Source organism: Capricornis sumatraensis, chromosome 8 (genome assembly GCF_032405125.1).
Source record: "Capricornis sumatraensis isolate serow.1 chromosome 8, serow.2, whole genome shotgun sequence".
In the NCBI taxonomy this organism is placed as follows: domain Eukaryota; kingdom Metazoa; phylum Chordata; class Mammalia; order Artiodactyla; family Bovidae; genus Capricornis; species Capricornis sumatraensis.
The window spans coordinates 95,561,519-95,580,370 of record NC_091076.1 but is presented as its reverse complement, the minus strand read 5'-3'; the positions used below and the strand labels follow the sequence as shown (position 1 = coordinate 95,580,370).

The following is an 18,852-nucleotide window of genomic DNA, read 5'->3' as shown; positions in this document are numbered from 1 at the left end:
TACTATTTGTTGAATGGACATCTTGAAGCTGAAGGGTCTTAACTACACATATTAATAGAACTGGCATTGGCAGTGTAAATAAGAGCTCAGGAGTTAGAAGGCTTGAGTGTGAATCCAGTCACTTTCTGAGCCTCAATTTTCTCACTGTAAATCGGGAACAGTGGTAATATTTAAGTCTTAAGAATTAAGTAATATAAATGTTGGTTATAATTCTTTGTAAACTACAAATCACAACTCAGTTTAGTATTCACTTTAAAGAAAACTCTGACTCTTGTCTTTCCTCATACACAAAAATAGATAAAACCAACAGAGTAATCCATATCAAAGGAGCTAGGCTCCAGATAGCCAGAAGCCAGACCTATAGACGCGCCAGCAGGAACAACACCTTCCTTGGCCTCTACCTGCCAGCCATCACGCTCCCACAGACCCTGCCAGGGCCAGCCCTGGAGCAAGTGGAAGAGGGTGCCGGTTCCCTGAGAAAGGAGTAATCATGGGGAGGGAGGACAGGAAGAAACACCAGCCAGAGCAGGGAGATGAGAAGCTGGGTGGCTGTCTGCTGGTGCAGTAACTGTATAAACTGGGCCAGTGTCAGAAACTGCCTGCCTAACGATCAGATCACCTTCCACTTAATCCTCAGTTATTCTTTAGGTGCGATTTCAGCTATAAAGAAAAAAGGCCTGGAGGGAATACGCCAGAATTGTTTTCTGTGATTGTCTTTATGGCCACCAGACTTTTTGAAAGAAAAGTTTGCGCTCAGCCTCCCAATATTTTAATGCATTTATTATTCTTTAATTGATGTTCATTTTAAAATGCACAAAAGAATTTTTTTTAAAGAGTGAAATGAAAAAAGTAAAAAGGAAGTTCTGTTTCTCTGTCTTAAAGATAACTGCTCTTATCTTAGATGGTGGATTATGGGTGGGTTTTTCTGCTTTATTATTTCTTATATTTTATACATTTTCTACAGTAAGCATTTATTACTTTATAATCAGGAGAAAGAAAAACTTAACGTGCATACAGTTGTATTCACTTTAGACTCAACAGTATAACTACCAAAGTTCCAGTCCTTTGCAGCTGATTTGCTGCTTGGCTAACACGGCTGAGCAAGTGAAGTGATACGTATGGCTGAGTGTCTTCCCTGTTCACCGGAAACTATCATAACATTTTTTATTAATTGGCTATACCCCAATACAAAATAAGAAGTTAAAAAAGTCAAATAACATTTTAAAATTAAATTTTCTCCTGATGCATAAGTTCTACTGGCAAGTGTCATCTCTACAGATAATAAAGCCTTACAACATTTATTAAATCAGTTTTTCCCTTTATGTCCATCCTTTTCTTTGACTTGACATTCTTTTAGTATTAATTATTGGTAAAGCTTTAAAAAGTATAATAATTACTAGTGAATTCTGAAACAAGCAAAAAAAAAAAAAAAAAAATCACAGGGCTTCCCTGGTGGCTCAGTGGCAAAGGATCCAGCTGACAGTGACGGAGGCGTGGGTTCAGTTCCTGACTCCGAAGGATCCTGCATGCTGAGGAGCAGCTGAGCCTGTGTGCCGCGGCCATTGAGCCTGAGCTCTAGAGCCCGTGCGTTGCAATAAGAGAAGCTCCAGCAGTGGGAAGTCCACACACCACAGCTAGAGAGTAACCTCCACTCTCTGCAGCTGGAGAAAAGCCCCGGCAGCAATAAAGACCAGCACAGCTGAAAAAAAACCACCGAGGTAGAAATTAAATGAGAAGGAAGAGGAAAAGTGACCTGCGTAGAGCACAGGGGACGTTTTAGGGCATCTTAAGCTAAAAGCAGAGGGAGGGAGGGAAAGTCTGTAGGTGCCAGGTGGAGGAGTCTGGATTCGCTGATGAATCAGTCATCATTTTAGTTAAGTTTCTAATGAAAGCACCCACAAAACTGTTCCTTTTGGCACTGAGAATACTGTGGCATGGTCATACATCTTTATTTTCTTAAATTTATTTAACCTTTTCTCCTCAGAGGTCATAATTCATAATTTCTAGGTGGTATACCTGTCTAACTCATCATTAAGAAATCAGCCACTGCTGATAGAATTTTAATATTGCACAAATAAAAATGGATGGCAAAGCTTAGTGGGAATATCCGTGAGGCCTGAACTCTAGTTTCAGCTCCCTCCCTGGATGTAAAAGCTTACCCCAGGTTTCTCACCTATAAAATAGCCAGGAGAGGAGAGAGGGAAGGAGAGAACTTAGGTAAGCTTTCACAGCTGCTCTGAGGATAGTCTGATGATTCCATGTCTTTTTCACAAACTGGTACTAAAATATTCTTTAATATCCCAAAGTGGTCTGCTCTTGCCTTTCGTAATTATTTAAATTATTTGGGGTGAAGTTGCGTATTTCACAGTCAGTGTGCATCGTGAATTCCCCTCCCTGTTGTCCTCTTTCTTACTGGCAGCACCAGGAGGATGGTTACAAAACCAGCAGACTAAGAATTTGCTTCGGGGTAAAAATCTAATGGAGAGTTTAAGTGTAGTTGTCTGCCTCATTGTAGCTTGATTTATTTGAAACATCCTTCCTTTGGTATTCAACTGAAACATTTAACTACCAGAAAAAGAAGTTACAGACGTTTGAGCATCAAGAAATCAAATACATGCAGGATATGCAAAGAAGCCCCATTCCTCTCATTTCACTGCCCAGACTCTTGGTTGTTTTTAATAGCAGTCAGATTTTTCCCTGGATTTGGAGAAACCAATAGGAGATATGTAACAATACTTATCTTGCCAGCTTAAAGTAATGGCTTGTAATGAATCTTTTCTCTGTGAGAGTAGTCTGCATTATGAACAATTACAGCTTAACTTTTGACAATCAATTGATTAGCTAAAAGAAAGTGGTCTGACATCCTTTGCATCTACTTATATTGTAAATGAAGCATACATGCCATTCATTCTAGATTCTTTTCTTTAAAACTTGTTGACATAGTATTCAACACTTGGGACTCAGAGACATAGACACTGTAACTATAGATACTTATTTTCCTGTTGAACCTTCCATATAGTTTGTGTTATTTCAGGACCAGAAGAGAAAATGTAACAAAGAAGTGGGGGAGTGATCTGTGGCCCTTGACACCTACACTGAGATCACCATTCATTCATTCAACACAAATGTATTTGAAGGGTCACCATGTTCGAGGCACAATGCTAGCCCTGGACTCATCAATAAAACCAGACAGACACAAGTCCTGTCCTCACAAGGGAAGAGCAGCAATAGGTAGAATAAATGAGATCCCTACTGTTGGGGGAGGCGGATAGAGCCTGATAAAGGGCGATGAAAGAGGGTCTTATGGGAAAGGTGGGCCTTATGGGAAAGGTGACACTCAAGCAGAGCTCTGACTCTGAGGCAGAGAACCACGTGGCTGTACCAGGAAAGAGCATTCGAGGCAGAGGGAACATGGGAGTGTCTTCCATTCACCAGTCGTGCTGTGCTCAGAACCGCAAGGACGGAGATGAATCAAGCATGGCCCTGCCCCCAGGGAGTCAACAGCCTAGAAACAAGATTCAGGCTTGCAAATAAATGTAGTGGTAAAGTTGTACAAGCTCTACGGTAGGTAGAATTTTTTTCTTTTAATCTGCATTGAACTAAATTAAAGTATGAGTTGTTACTCGCATTTCAAGAAGGAAACCAGTATATGGGATGAACTGAAGCACCTCTTACCAGGAAAGCTTTGCAGCCTCTCCCCTGAGCTGATTTCTCCTCGGAGTCATTGACTCTCATCAGGGCACCTGACTCTTGCCCGCTGCCACAGCTACTTCTGAGGGGTATTTGATCTTTAGCTTCAGGCCTCGTCTGGGCCTCGCTGTCACCCTAGTTAAGCTGAAGACTGGAGCACTCATCTCCCCTGAACAGAGTGCATCTTGGCCCTCTGGGAGAGTGCTCTCGGAATCTTTTGCGGCCAGTGCCCTGCCTGCCTTGTTAGAAAGGGAATTCTCAGGTGCCCAGTGCTTGACCACCTGACCTGAGGTCGCAGATTCCTGGCATCCCAGTCCCAGGCAGAGGATGGCTTTTCAGGTTCCTCTCAAGACCATCTCACTTCCTTTCCTTCCTGCATCCCCTGACAGTGATGGCAGAGGTCCCCCATTCCCAAGTATCCTTCACCTCCTGCTCTACTCTGACAGGTAGAAGTAGGATTTTTAATCCCATTTTTATGGTTGAGGAGGAGACAGATGCTGAGAAGTTCAGTAATCCAACCCACATCACCCAGCTGTGAATGACGGAGCCTGTACTTGTTCCACGGCACCAAGCCGCTATCTGTCAGGGACCTTGCCTCTCCTCCCTTGCTTTCTCCCCACCCTGGGCTTGCATTTAAAAGGGAGGCATGTGTGTGCATCACTGATGAAAAGGTGCAGATCCTCCCTGGGCGCACATGCTCTGAGACCTTATTTTAGAGATGCCTTTCTCGTAGCAGCCTCCTCACAGGCCACTGGACCGCCCGGCATGAAACTACTGGGATCATCTTTCTCTCCATTACAGTTCTTCCTCCTTCAGCACCTTCTTTAGTTTCTTGTTGCTTTTTATACTAAACTTCCTTCCTTAGTTTAGCATTCAGTCTTCTTTTTTTTTAGGCTACCTACTCCCCTCTGCTCTAAGAAGACTCTGTTTTCAGCCCTTGGTGCTCTAGCTCAGCTGCCTCCACCACCCACGGGGGAATTAGGAGACTCATTCCTTCTCCTCCAGGGCCTCCTCTTCACCAGCGTCTCTGTGATACTACAGGAATCTTCCCAGAAGACCCTCTGCCAGTGAAGCTGTGCCTCTGTGCTATATCCCCGCAGCCGTTACTCATTCGTGTTTGCTGGTGTGTTCCTTGGTCTCTGAATATTTACTCACTCTCCCCAGCTGGATCGTACTCACTTTGGAGACACAAACCAAATCTCATAATTCCATACATACTTGAACAGAGTCAATTCGTGTTCATGATCTGATCAGCTAATCTATTTTATCTTTTACTTCCCGGGCTTACAAATTCCAAATTCAGAGAAGCTTCACTTTTATTTACAAAAGCTTCAAATTCTAACAACGAGAAAATAAAGTTTAAGGCCACCGACACACTCACTTCTTAATCCATTTCAGGGTTTCCAATTGTTCCCAGTTCATTCTTCTTACCCAGGGTGTATTGCCCTTGCTCAGCACTGAATGATAGCGAAAGAATTGGCCTTTCTTTACTGCATAACTGACTTTACTTTTGTTAGCAGGTTAAAATCAGCCCTTCCATTTCACTGCAGTATTATATTGGTGGCATTTTTATTTAAGGGGGGAAAAAAAAAAAGCTTTCTTCCACATGAACTTTTGTTACAAATCAGTTTATTGGGGCCAATCAATGGGCAGGACCTATGAAAGGGTGTGGATTATCTGGTTAGTCCTTTGTGTGGCAAAAGGCTTAGATACTGCTTAGTACTTGGCTCATTCTTCATCATGTAAAGAAGTGTTTTTTTGAAGGATCAACACCTGACTGAGCCCTGCCTTTTTCATGGTAATGTTTTCACCTGAGTTGCTTCTTATAGTAGTAAGAATTAGTTAACTAATACTTATTTAACCTTGGAACAATGTTTATCATAATCCGATTGGCAGATAGTCATTTTATTTAGGCCTTTTCTTTATTGCATCAGAACTGGAAAATCTCAGAGTATTCTGGGAACATTTTTTTCCCAAGTAAGTTATCTCTCTGCCTCTTTTCTTCCCATCAAGGGGCATGTTTTGTTTGGCACTATAGATTCAGACTGGTAGCCACACATTAACAAGTTGGATTTCTCTTTCTGGGTTGAGCTCTACTTCTGTTTTTAAAGCTAGCCTTCCCACCTCATGCTGCTGGCAACTTTTTCTCCAGAATGATTTAGGATATTAAATATATTCAGAGCTGGTTTTTCATGATAAAGCTGCCTCATGAGTACTACCACTAATTAATATACAAAATGACCCAGCACAATTTAATTATTTGGTAATGTTTTTCGGTGTTTTCTTGAAGATGATGCTTACAAGTCAAGGCCTGAACTTGCCTGGGTCATGACCTCTCTGCAGTGTTTGCAGTCTTGTTAAACAAGAAGAAAAGCAAAACATAAATTAGCGTCTCCATTATAAGTTGCTCCACATTTCCCAGTCTTTCAACACTCTGAAGCGCGGAGTCACTGGTAACGTAAGACAGGGTTTCACTAGGAAAATGGCCATTCCAGCTTTTAGAATGGTTAGCAAGCCATTCTTCGAGGGCCAGTGTTGTCCTTTGTAAGAGAGGAACAAAATGAGGGAGCTTGAATTATGGACTTAGGAACATTGGAAACCTAAAGAAAAAAAAGCAAAGTAACAGTTAACTTTTCTTTTTTTAAGTTTGTCCTTTTTAAAAAATATTTATTTGGCTGCGCCAGGTCTTAGTCGCAGCGTGTGGGATCTAGTTCCTTGACCAGGGATCAGACCTGAGCCCTCTGCATTGGGAGTATGGAATGCTAGCCACTGGACCACCAGGGAAGTCCCAACAGGTACCTTTAAAGACTGTAGCCCACCAGGCTCCTCTGTCAATGGGATTCTCCAGGCAAGGACACTGGAGTGGGTAGCCATTCCCTTCTCTAGGGGATCCTCCCAACCCAGGGGTCGAACCTGTGCCACCTGCATTGCAGGCAGATTCTTTACCATCTGAGCCACCAGGGAAGCCCTTCTGTGTCTTTATGTGTTTTTAATTTCCCCCCAACATCTCAGTTTTTGTTATTTTGCCTTTGGATTTATCTGTTTCTGCTCCTTCAGACTTGGAATGTCCTTCCCCTTCATCTCCAAGTCAGCCCACTCACTCGTTAAGACAGTTCAGATATTGTCTCCTCCAGAGGAAAAGGAGATGTTTCTCTGCCACACATTTCTTCCTCTTCCATCCCATCCTGCGCCTTTACCTCCACCTCTCCATATTGTATTGTAGTGATCTCTTTTGTGTCTGTCTCTCTATGTGTCAGGTCTAGTCCATATTCATCCAGTAGCTTGGTAAGGGTCTGTTGACAGTGTGTTTGATTTTTAACGAGTTAATTTCTTGAATAATAACAATGATTACCCTTTAATCTCTGTACCTCATAGGTATACTTCTCTCTTATAGTCTTTGCACAGGCACTTGATATGCCAATTACTGCTTATACCAGAAAGCCTCAACTTCATTTCTTTGGTGGGCCGTTGTTTATGGTCTTACAATATCTATTCTTGTCACAACAGATGGACAAAAACAATCAATTAAGACTGAGAAAAGCTAGCATGCCTTATTAGCAATAGTGGTTTAATATTTACAAAACCCAAAGTGTAATTGTTTGGGCTTTTCCTCATTTAATGCCCTGAGTTTCTGAGATCTGAGAATAGGTTTAATGATTGAATTAAAGGCTTATCTGTGGAATGAGTGTGTATCATAAATCTAGTGACATAGTTTAAAGTCCATTCTTCTTCCATTTTCCAGGTAAACATTTTTAAAATGTGTTTTTCTTCATGAAAAAAAGGCAGTATACAGTTTTGGATTCTGGATTTGGTTTCCATTCTTGGCTGTCTTATTTATTAGTTATTAGACCTTGGACAAATTAGTCAAATCTATAAGACTTAATAGCTCCCACAGTAAAGTGGAGATAATAATGACACTTAATTCTTGGGAGCATAATGGACACTGAATGAGAAATGAATCTAAAAAGGCACCATGTTGCAAATAGGAGTAAATGGATGTCTTCATGTTGAGTGGTGAGGTACCCAGACCCCTTAGCCCTCAGGAAGGAGACTCAAAGATTCTCTGGGGAAAATGTACACATCTTGACCTTTGAGGGACCCCCAGTAATCAGCCAAGTCTTACCATCCTATAGTGAAACCCTCAGATTTCAGAGCTTCCAGTTATTAGTTTAACTCTTAAATATGAGTAGTCATCCAACAATCACCAGGCACTTGCAGAAAACCACCAATGAACAAATAAGAGGGGATAAAAAGGAACTCAGAGGAAACAAAGACAAAGCAGAGAAAATAAAAAAATTTTTTTTAATATGTAATATTCACAGAGCCCTAAAATAAGGTACTATCCATGAAATATAACAGTATGTGATTTTTTTTAAAAAAAGATACATTCAGGGAATAAAGAGTGACTTATCTGAAGGTTTGTAACTTATAGGACATAGAGATAAAGAAAAGATTTTTTTTAAGTTATATATTTTTTAAAAGTTAGTAGCAATGAGTCAGAAAATCAAAATGGCATCAGTCTGCTAGTCAGCAGCACTGAAAATTAAAAGACAATAGAACAATGACTTGATAATTCTGAGGGGAGAATTGTTTCTAGCCTTATTCTCTATACCTAGCCAAACTATCAAGTATGAGGTGTACAATATTGAGGATGGAATAAACGCATTTCCAGGTCTTAAGTTTTTACCTCCTGTACACTTTTTCTCAGGAAGCTTTTGAAGTCTGTGCACCATGGAAAAGAGGGAATAAACGGGGGGCGGCGGGGAAAAAGGAGGGCTAGCAGACAGGGAATCTCAGAGAGGAGAGAGGAAGATAGAGAACTGTCAGTTCAGATTGAGCTCTGAGGACAGAGGACTCCACAAGGGAAATGCCCTCAAGAAAAAACACCCAAGCGATTTCTCTGATGGCTCGGTGGTAAAGAATCCGCCTGCCAGTACAGTAGACACCGGTTCAATCCCTGATCCGGGAACATCCTACATGCCACAGGGCAGCTAAGCCTGTGCACCACGGCTGTCAAGCTTGTGCTCTAGAGCCTGTGCTCTGAGACAAGAGAAGCTACTGCGGTGTGAAGCCCCCGCACCACGACAAGAGAGTCGCCCCTGCTCCCTGCAACTGGAGAAAAGCCCTCATGGAGCAGTGAAGACCCAGCTCAGCCAAAAATGAATAAATTTTAAAAATACACCCAAAACTTTAAAATTCCTGCTTATTTAACTTATATGCAGAGTACATCATGAGAAATGCTGGACTGGAAGAAGCACAAGCTGGAATCAAGATTGCCGGGAGAAATATCAATAACCTCAGATACTCAGATGACACCACCCTTATGGCAGAAAGTGAAGAGGAGCTAAAAAGCCTCTTGATGAAAATGAAAGTAGAGAGTGAAAAAGTTGGCTTAAAGCTCAACATTCAGAAAATGAAGATCATGGCATCTGGTTCCATCCCCACAAATAGATGGGGAAACAGTGGAAAGAGTGTCAGACTTTATTTTTTAGGGTCTCCAAAATCACTGCAGATGGTGATTACAGCCATGAAATTAAAAGACGCTTACTCCTTGGAAGGAAAGTTATGACCAACCTAGATAGCATATTCAAAAGCAGAGATATTACTTTGCCGACTAAGGTCCGTCTATGGTTTTTCCTGTGGTCATGTATGGATGTGAGAGTTGGACTGTGAAGTAAGCTGAACGCCAAAGAATTGATGCTTTTGAACTGTGATGTTGGAGAAGACTCTTGAGAGTCCCTTGGACTGCAAGGAGATCCAACAAGTCCATTCTAAAGGAGATCAGTCCTGGGATTTCTTTGGAGGGAATGATGCTGAAGCTGAAACTCCAGTACTTTGGCCACCTCATGCTAAGAGGTGACTCATTGGAAAAGACTATGATGCTGGGAGGGATTAGGGGCAGGAGGAGAAGGGGATGACAGAGGATGAGATGGCTGGATGGCATCACTGACTCGATGGACGTGAGTCTGAGTGAACTCCGGAGTTGGTGATGGACAGGGAGGCCTGGTGTGCCGCTATTCATGGGGTTGCAAAGAGTCGGACACGACTGAGTGACTGAACTGAACTGAACCGAACATGTTAGGACATGTTGGCATGATATTTGTGGCTATATTTGTTTCAGGGTGAACTTGTGATAAGTACCTGATAAACTAAGCAAAGGAGGGAAATGGCAATTATTAATTCTTAACAAGAACAAAATGTTGCCCAAGAAATGATACTACATGGCTTAGCCATAAATCATATTTATATAATCATAATAAATAGTATAGATTTAACCAGAGACTGTGAAATCATTATATTGGAAGGATTGGAAAAGGGACATATTGGAGGTGTGGGGGTTATTGCAAAATCAGTATTAAGTCTCCATCTTCCATAATAGGAATTCAGGAAATAATATTTAAAGCCGAAAAGAAAGATCTAAAAATAATAAAGTGCTATTGTTATTTAAAGATAAGGAAGTAAATACAAGAAGAAAAACCCAGAGAGTAGAAAATGGCTGCTTCTGGAATGTGGGAATCAGGAATGGTGGCTTAAGCCTGGTATAGTTTTTAAACATTCCTTGTTACATTAGGGGGCTAAAAATTAAAATGAAGTTAAAAATATTAAATAAGACAATTATGTGAAACATATAGCACCATGCCTTTCACTGCTGCATAAATGTAAACAAATATTATTACCTGAGGACCTCTCCTAAAAAGCATTTATGAAGTCTTGCTAAGTGGGTGGCAAGGACTTTCATTCTTTTTTTTTCCAACCATACATATGTTGAAATATGTATATATTGGCTGTGGAGATGAATTACAGGCATATATTAAAGTATCTTTCTACTTGGTTTGTGCATCTTCCTGATTTACTGACCCAGGATGTTACTGATGTGGATGAGGAGAAAGAACAGCTGCTTCTTTCTGAACCACATGCTGAAGAAAGTGTTGCTTTTTCTGAATCATGTCGTTGATAACATTTTTAAATGATTTTTCAAGAGACTTCCCTAGCAGTCCAGCGGTTAAGATTCCCCACTTCCACTGCAGGACAGGAAACTTAAGATCCCACATGCCGTGTGATGTGGCCAAAAAGAAGATTTTTCAAGAAGATAGTTCTGAATTTTTTCCTTCTATTTTGCCTAAGCATTTGCATTTCTGCAATTAAATAAATGGGTGTTGTTCAGGCTTAGTCTAGTTTCCTAATGAGTTCTTTCCTTTGTGTTTTAATACCTTTTTTCCCTATGATCAGGGTCGCAAGCTTCTTATCATTGGGACCACGAGCCGCAAAGATGTCCTTCAGGAGATGGAAATGCTTAACGCCTTCAGCACCACCATCCACGTGCCCAACATCGCCACAGGGGAGCAGCTGCTGGAGGCTCTGGAGGTAAGGATGAGGGAGGAGAGTGCACACTGCCCAAAGAAAGGAGCTACGGGTGTGGCTACGGGCATCACACCTGGTGTTTAGTTTCTGTGTTAACACAGAACACGGAACCCAGGATACACCCCCAGTCACTTTCAGGAATTAGAGGAGAAAGAGAGAAATACAAGTGAGAGTGAAGTAATTCTTCATTCCCCAGTGGAAGCAGCATGCAGACTGCCAGGAGTGAATTACTCTGTGCCCAGCACGACTAATGCACATAGATTACGTGGGCCAGAAGCTGCGGTGGGGGGAGGGAAGTAGAATAACAGGAAGAAAACTCAGTTCTTCATACTAGCATTCAGTCCATTTTCTTGCAGTTGATCAATTTGAGCAATAATTAAAGCCTTAAAGGAATCTTTTACTAACAAGCTCATAATACGGAAATGTTTTCTTTTTTGAGGATGACATAGTCTTTAATTTTTAAAAAAATATATATCCTTTATTAAACTTTTGACTAATATTGGTGTTCACAAATGACTTGATGAAGTGTTCAGAAAGATTATTTAGTTACTTGTTCAGCAGCGATAGTGTCAGGAAGGCTTCTTAAAATCCTCAAGACCTGTACAGTTGGGCATACTCCCAACAAAATAGAAGCTATATGATAAATGTTTCCAGCTTACCTGTTTGAGCAGTTTTTGTGCCGAGGTTGAGTGAGAGAATTAAATTTAGTCTGCTTTGACATATACAGATTATTCTTAGAATGGAATGTTAAAAATTTTAACTGATATTTATTATGGATTGGAGCTGTTTTTCCCCCAGCAAACATATCTCTAAATTATACTGAAGGTCCATAAGAAAATAGGGTTTAAGATTCCAGTTTTCATTTTCATAATTGCACTTAATGGATTCAGAAAAGTCAAGTTGGATTTTAAAATATGAGAGAATTCTATCAGCTTGAACCAGTCAGGTAGTTCTTATCACTATTCTTTCAAGGGTAAATGTGGAAATTAATGTTGTTGATGTCCTTATATAATGCTTTCCTTACTTTTATTGTTTTTGTAGCTATTGGGCAATTTCAAGGATGAAGAACGCACCACAATTACACAGCAAGTCAAAGGGAAGAAGGTCTGGATAGGAATCAAGAAGTTACTAATGTTGATTGAGATGTCCCTACAGGTAAGATGCTTCCTTCTCCATACAGTTCAGGCACAGAAGGTTCACAATATTATCCCAACAGGTGTTATCGTTCCCTCTCACCAAGATTTTAAGTTGAAAGTCTCCTGTATTATTTCCAGAGTCAAGTTGGTGTTAGTAACCTGCTTCGGAGATCAAACAACAACTTATTGGTAATTTCTTTCCTACTTCTTAAAATTCAAAAATAGAAGAAAAGATGATAAAATTAAATTTTAATTTACAGAGTCACTAGGTTTTACAGTTAGAAAAGACTTGAAAGAACAATTTCTTCTGCCCCTTCATTTTAGAGGTGAGGATCCTGAGAGTCCCACCAGTTGTCAGTGAGTTAACCAAGGTCGCAGCTAGTGATCTAACGGGGTGGAGGTGGGGAACCTGGCATTGTCCATCAGAAGTCAGAAAGCAATGCACAGATGCCAGAGGGGGCCTGGGAGACTGTTTCAAGGGACAAGGTGATTGAGTGTAGAGATTAGACAGAGGCTGTATATATTCTCCCCTGGCAGGGCTCCTAGAAATTTCACGCAAACTACTGTAGGGTTGAAGCATCCAGGATCACATAGAAAACTAAGCCCCAGGCTACTGCCTGGGCAAAAACAGATGAAACTTCTTTGAGACCTTCTCACATCTACTGGCAGCTTACCTCTCTTCTTTTTGTAACTCTACCCCTCTCTGTGCCTATCCTGTGTCTTCTTGTCCTTATCTGACATACTAGTTAGATACTAACTGTGTCGCTTCGAAGCTGTATGAGTTCAGGGATCTTGGCTCTCACTCACTAGTAAGTCCACAGCTCCTGGAACAGAGCTGGACATATAGTCAGGCCCTCAGCCAATTTCTGTTGAATGAATCTCTCCTGGGTCCTCAGTGGACAGAATGGCTGCATTCTGAGCTTCATGCATTAACACTCAGTCCTGTTGTTCCAACAGTGTGAGCTGTGGGTGGCAGAGGTGAAATTTATTTCATTTACTGCTGAAATAGGCTCTTAGACCAATAACAAATTGCAATCACGAAGTGAACGCTTTTTTAATCTTTGCTGGTTGATTTATTTTAAAATTGTGGCTTTCAGAAACCTTCAGCTGGACTATTTTTAAGCCAGTTTATTTCTATTTTTCCTTAGGAGTAGTAAATTAAAGTTCCAGACTAATCACTTTGCTGAGGATTATTCTTGGTAAAGGTGCACATACATTTGTGTTGGCTCTTTCCTTGGAAGAGATAAATCTGTCAGACAGTCAGCTCTCTATGCTTCATTTCTTTAAGTTTCAGCACAATTTTTTTTTCAATAATTGCATAGAAGAAACTATGTGGGTTTTTCTCCCCAATCCCTACCCCTTCCTCTCTTCCTTTGATGCCCGCAGGTCAGTGATCAAGTTAATGCCTCCTCTGTTTGTGGGGTGGAAAGTGAGAGCGGGGCACTCAGACCTAATCTTCAGCGACTGACACTTCATAGGCCTCTGAGTTTGAACCCCTTCACGTCAAATGGATTTCGTGCAGCTGAGTGAATTCTCTTTAGATCTGCCTTAGAGAGACCGAGTCTAAGTGAAGAGGCATGTAGTTTAGCCGAATATAAGTCATGTTACCTCTCTGTTCACCATACACAATTCTGTTAAAACTTGCACAGTGCCGAGGATCTGCTCTGACTGGATGTCACCTGAGGGAATAAAGTCATTTATCTAGATTACTTTTTTCCTCCCTTTCCCTTGACTTTTAATTCCATAGCTACAGGCAAGTCAGTAAGTCGTTGCTCACACATATTAAATATGTTTAATGGGCAAAGACCTGCAAGTACTGACTACAGCAGAGCTCCAGCCAGTTCCTTTTTTTTTTGAAAAAGAACTTGACAATTGATTCATATGTAATTCTATTCCCAAAGAGGAAAAATGTTTCTCTTGTTAACTATTCACACTTTTTCTTAGTCCTTTGTAGTCTGACCTCTTAACTTTGATACATTCAAAACTTGGATTTTTGGGGGGATAGAAGAGAAGAAATCTTTAAAAAAAAAAAGTGGTCGGAGGGGGGAATCCAACTGCACATTTACCCACAGCTGCGCCGAGCATTTGAAAGCTATTCCTGGAGGGCAGGGAGTTCCCTCTTGGGGAACAGGCTTTTGCCCTGGAACATTTTTTCAAAGTTAGGTGTGTTTCTTACAATAAAAATTCATCTTCAGGAATTAAAGCTGTTTTTAATTTTTTTTTTTTTTTACAACTTCACATCCCTGGTAGACCAATGAGAATAAAACAAAATTAAGCAAATTCATAGAAATTTGAATATGAGGAACTTCCCTTGTGGTCCAGTGGATAGGACTCCATACTCTCAAAGCAGGGGCCCCAGATTCGATCCCTGGTCAGGGAACTAGATCCCACATGCTGCACCTAAGACCTGATGCAGCCTAAACAAATAAATAAAATTAAAAAGAAAGAGAAAAGATATATGGTGAAAATTTTTTTAAAGAAATATGAAATGAAAATGAATAGGTATAATTAATAATAGCAACCTAGGCCCTACAACCTGAGTGAGAACTGAGTCCCCCATCTTTTCTTAGACTCACAACGCTGTTCTCAGTCCCAGGAGACCTGGATTATCCAGAGAGCATGTCAGAGGAATCACCCCCACTGATTTTCTTTTTTCGTTTCAGCACAACCGTTATCGTTAATTATGAAGAAAAACCTGTGCCAGGCACACCAAGATTAAGAAAAGCTAAAGAATCACTCATACAGAGTTAATAGGCTATTTTTTCACTGTTTAATCAGCATCAATTGGCTTCTTCCGTTTTGGTCCCGCTTTCATGCCTTGGATGAGCCCTATGAATTGGATGCCATTTGCACCCCCGTGAATGGCCTGCCCTGCTCTCACAACGTGCTTCTCAGGGCCACCTCCTCACCCAGCACCAGCTAAGGGGTCGCTAGGCTGAGGTGCCTGTGGATGACCTCATGCATAGCGATTCTCTGTGCTCCAAAATCCCTCCTCACTTCCCTTAAGTGACACGGTCCACTTTGCTGTGTAGCAGACTACTGGTTAAGGAGCAGGTAACATATTTCCGTGGCTCACCAAAGCCCTGAGAAAGTATAAAACCAATCATTTTCTTGGCATGAAGTAAGTGCATCATTTTTAGAAGGTACCACTAACCCGTCTTCTTTATTCCTTCTGATATATTTAGATGGATCCCGAATACCGTGTGAGAAAATTCTTGGCCCTCTTAAGAGAAGAAGGAGCGTAAGTTCATATGCCACTTGAGACCTCCAGCCAGACTCCCCAGTCTTGTAAACCCGTGTGCCTGTTCTAAGAGTTGCTGTACAGTGCCTGTGAATTTGAATTCTCAACCTCTCTTGCACAACTTTGTTTCCATTTATTAGAATTCTCCACTGTGTTGTAGGTCTAGGAGACCCAGCAAGGAAGTGGGTTGTACTGTTGGTTTGCTCTCCCTGTCCTGCTTCGCAAAACTTCCTTGTCACAAGGCAGGAAAAAGCACGATGGTACATATTTATTGGAACCTGCTTTTAAATGCATGGAGTGTAAACATTTTCTTGTGTGAAATGCTCTTCTAATGGCAAATGCATAGTGAAAAATGTAGATAAGCCACTAAGAAGCTTTCAGTGTGGTTTTGTGGTGCAGGGCTTTTTGCAGACCCTTCATCTGTTTTTCGTTGTGTTTTGGTTATTTCTTTTTCAGTAGCCCCCTCGACTATGACCATGAACTATTTTCAAACGCAAAGTGACCAAGGAGAAGATGGCCTGGGATCGTCACTCGACCTCGAGATACTGAACACAGTGAAACGTCCCCTGCCTTCGACACGTGCTCACACTGCATGATGAGTGCAATGAAACTCCCTTCCTCGTGCTTACTGAGATACTCCCTCTTGTGGAAGGTGTAAATTCGCTTTAGAATGCTGTGCTCACCTCTCCGTGTAAGCTGATTGCTTCTTGCTCAATCTTAAACGTGGGAAACATACTGTACTTATGAACACTACACGTTCTAAGCTCCCTACCACCACCCGAAAACTCTCAATAAACATACTGATGTTGCAAAACAGCGGTTGGCCTAGTAGAAGGAAGACTTTCCACCTGTGAGCTAGGAGCCGTGACTAGAGGCACTGGGTTCAAAGGCATTCTCTCATAACTTCCCTGTGCTAACACTACAGGTCATTGGATATTTGGTTCAAGTTTCTCCCAGAAGGCTGGTTATCTTTGCCTGAAGAAACAGGGCTATGAGTTTCTAAGATGCTGTTCTCGATCATTTTCAGAGATGTTTCTAGGTTGCAATCAGGAGACCTTTCTTAATAGGAAGTCAGATTATTACCGTGTTGGCTGTGCCATCCCTTTAATGTAAGTGATGTGCTCAGTGGTAAGAGATATCGCTGGTCATTACTACTTGGTAGATGTTGTTAAGAACCTGTGAGAGATGTGTATGGTAAAAGCATACACCCCAAAACAGAAAGGTGTCAACTCAAGTAACTTACAACCCTCTCAGCACTCATTAGTGCCCAGGTCTAAGTCAGTCCACTTTTCTTTTGTCCTTAGCTTAATGACTTACTTAGAATGTATCCTTCCTTTATTTTAAATTATCTGTACTCCCTAGCATCTAAATAAAACACTATTTTCCAGAAAAAATAAACCACTTTCTAGCACTCTCCTCAGTCCTTTAACATCCATTCCAATGTACTGAAGAGGTCTCCTTCCCCCTCTGCACGCTTCTTCCTAAGGGAAGGAGAACAGTAGTTTAAGCTGAGTTGGAAGAAATGTGATCAGGTTGTCATGTTCAGTGAGAAGACTTGGGGAACACGCGCCCCTCCCCTGCTGCTGCTGCAGCTTCAGCTTCAAGGACAGGAGCCACCTGAAGGTACTTAACATGGGGCTTGGCACCAGGTGGACTTGGGTGTCACCACAGTGGTCCGTGGTGCAGCTCTCTTATCTGTCCCTGTGATAGAAGATAAATTATCTCCAGATCTTGCTCTCTGTATATTTTTGGTAGATTTATATGTTGCATCTGCCTCCTTTTGGGTTTTCATCTCTAGCTTATTGTGTGGCTTAAAAAAAAGTGGATTGTATTGTAAAAATTCTGTGGTTCCTGGTGGCCAGTATCCTGGGTCCCCTTATCTGTTTTAGATCTTGCCTCTTTTTTCTCTCCCTGTTGAAAGCAGCATACATTGTATTAACTTATGTCTCTTGTTAAATAAGATTAATGTCTTTGTGTTTTGTCCAGAACTATATTGAAGAAATACAAATATTATATTGTTTAATGCAAATGAAGGAATGCAATAAAGAGTACGTATACTTGAAAACATCCTGTAACAGACCAATATTTTGTACAAGACAACATGCATAACTGACCAGAGTATATGAAGAAAGGGCTCAGAAAAGCCCCTCGTTTTAACTAGTGTAAGGAGATGATTTTTATTTTAAAATCTCTGACTTTAATTATTTAGAAAATATAGTTAATTTGACAAATATAGTTTGGTAGCCGGTTTTATATAAAGTTGGCACACAAGAAGAATCTTTATACCCCCTTTACTTACTTCCTCTTATTAAAAAACTGAAGTACACCAAAGGCATAAGCGAGTTAGCAATAAACCAGAAAGGAAAATTGTTTCCCAAGTAGAATTAGTCCTTCCTGTGACACATAACAAACCAAAAGATGCGAACACCCTCAGTGAGATTTCTTCACATGGTTCCTTTTGGTATCCTTCATCCATGTGGCATGTTTCTGAGCTCTCACATCTTTTAGCCTAAACCCTGATGCTTAGACGTGGCTCAGGGTAGGACTAACGGCCACCCAGAAAACCAGCAAGACTTGTGGGGAGAGGTCGGCCTTAACAGCTTCTCTGACTGCAGGGTCAGCCCCCCGGGAGCTGTCCACACCCTCCTGCGAGGAGGCCTCTGAGGATCTTCCTGGTCCCTATGTAACCTTGGGATTAGAGGGCTTCAGCCTTTCCAGGGCTCTTCAGAGCTGATGCTAGGCAGAGCGAGTATGTAGCACAGCCTGGTGATGAAGCGAGGGTGACTCCTCTGGCCGCTGCCTTAATTTCTGCAGATGAACTGTTAACAGGCTACTTTTTGTCAGAAGATGTAATTGAAACCTCAAAAAAGCGGGTTATTTTTTCCTTCCTAAAGTTTTACAATTTTACTGAAACACTTTTTTTTTTTTTTTAGTATAACACAGAAAAACTGGATCATGGTAGTTAAACCTGAAATATGTTTTAAGGCTGCCTTTTCATATCCTAAGGGTTTCCCTTATGGCTAAGCTGGTAAAGAATCTGCCTGCAGTGTGGGAGACCTGGGTTCAGTCTCAGGGTTGGGAAGATCCCCTGGAGAAGGGAAAGGCTACCCACTCCAGTATTATGGCCTAGAGAACTCCATGGACTATTGTGGTCCATGGGGTTGCAAAGAGTAGGACACAGCTGAACAGCTTTCACTTTCATATCCTAAAAATTACAGTGAACAGCCTAAGTTTCAGCAACAAGTCTTAAAGTAGATTCAAGTGTGTCTAATAATCAAATCCTGGTAAACAGACTTGTCGAAGCACTGAGTCAGCTATAAACAACCAACCCAGCCCAAACACAGAAGGTAAAGATTTCATTTTCCTTGCCTGACAACTTGATCCATCAGCCTCTTCAGAGAAGTGACTGGGAAAGGTGTGTGT

The 18,852-nt window shown here is 41.3% G+C and overlaps 1 protein-coding gene across 1 annotated transcript in view; it reads left to right on the top strand.

The window, feature by feature from the left end:
• NSF (N-ethylmaleimide sensitive factor, vesicle fusing ATPase) overlaps window positions 1-17,403 on the top strand; it is a 148,407-nt gene extending 131,004 nt beyond the window's left edge. Inside the window, exons 18-21 of the mRNA XM_068976434.1 lie at window positions 10,921-11,055; window positions 12,094-12,207; window positions 15,374-15,429; window positions 15,886-17,403. Coding sequence (XP_068832535.1) covers window positions 10,921-11,055; window positions 12,094-12,207; window positions 15,374-15,429; window positions 15,886-15,931 — 351 coding nt within the window. The 3' untranslated portion in view covers window positions 15,932-17,403. The remainder of the gene's footprint in view (window positions 1-10,920; window positions 11,056-12,093; window positions 12,208-15,373; window positions 15,430-15,885) is intronic.
• The last annotated feature ends 1,449 nt before the right edge of the window (window positions 17,404-18,852 follow it).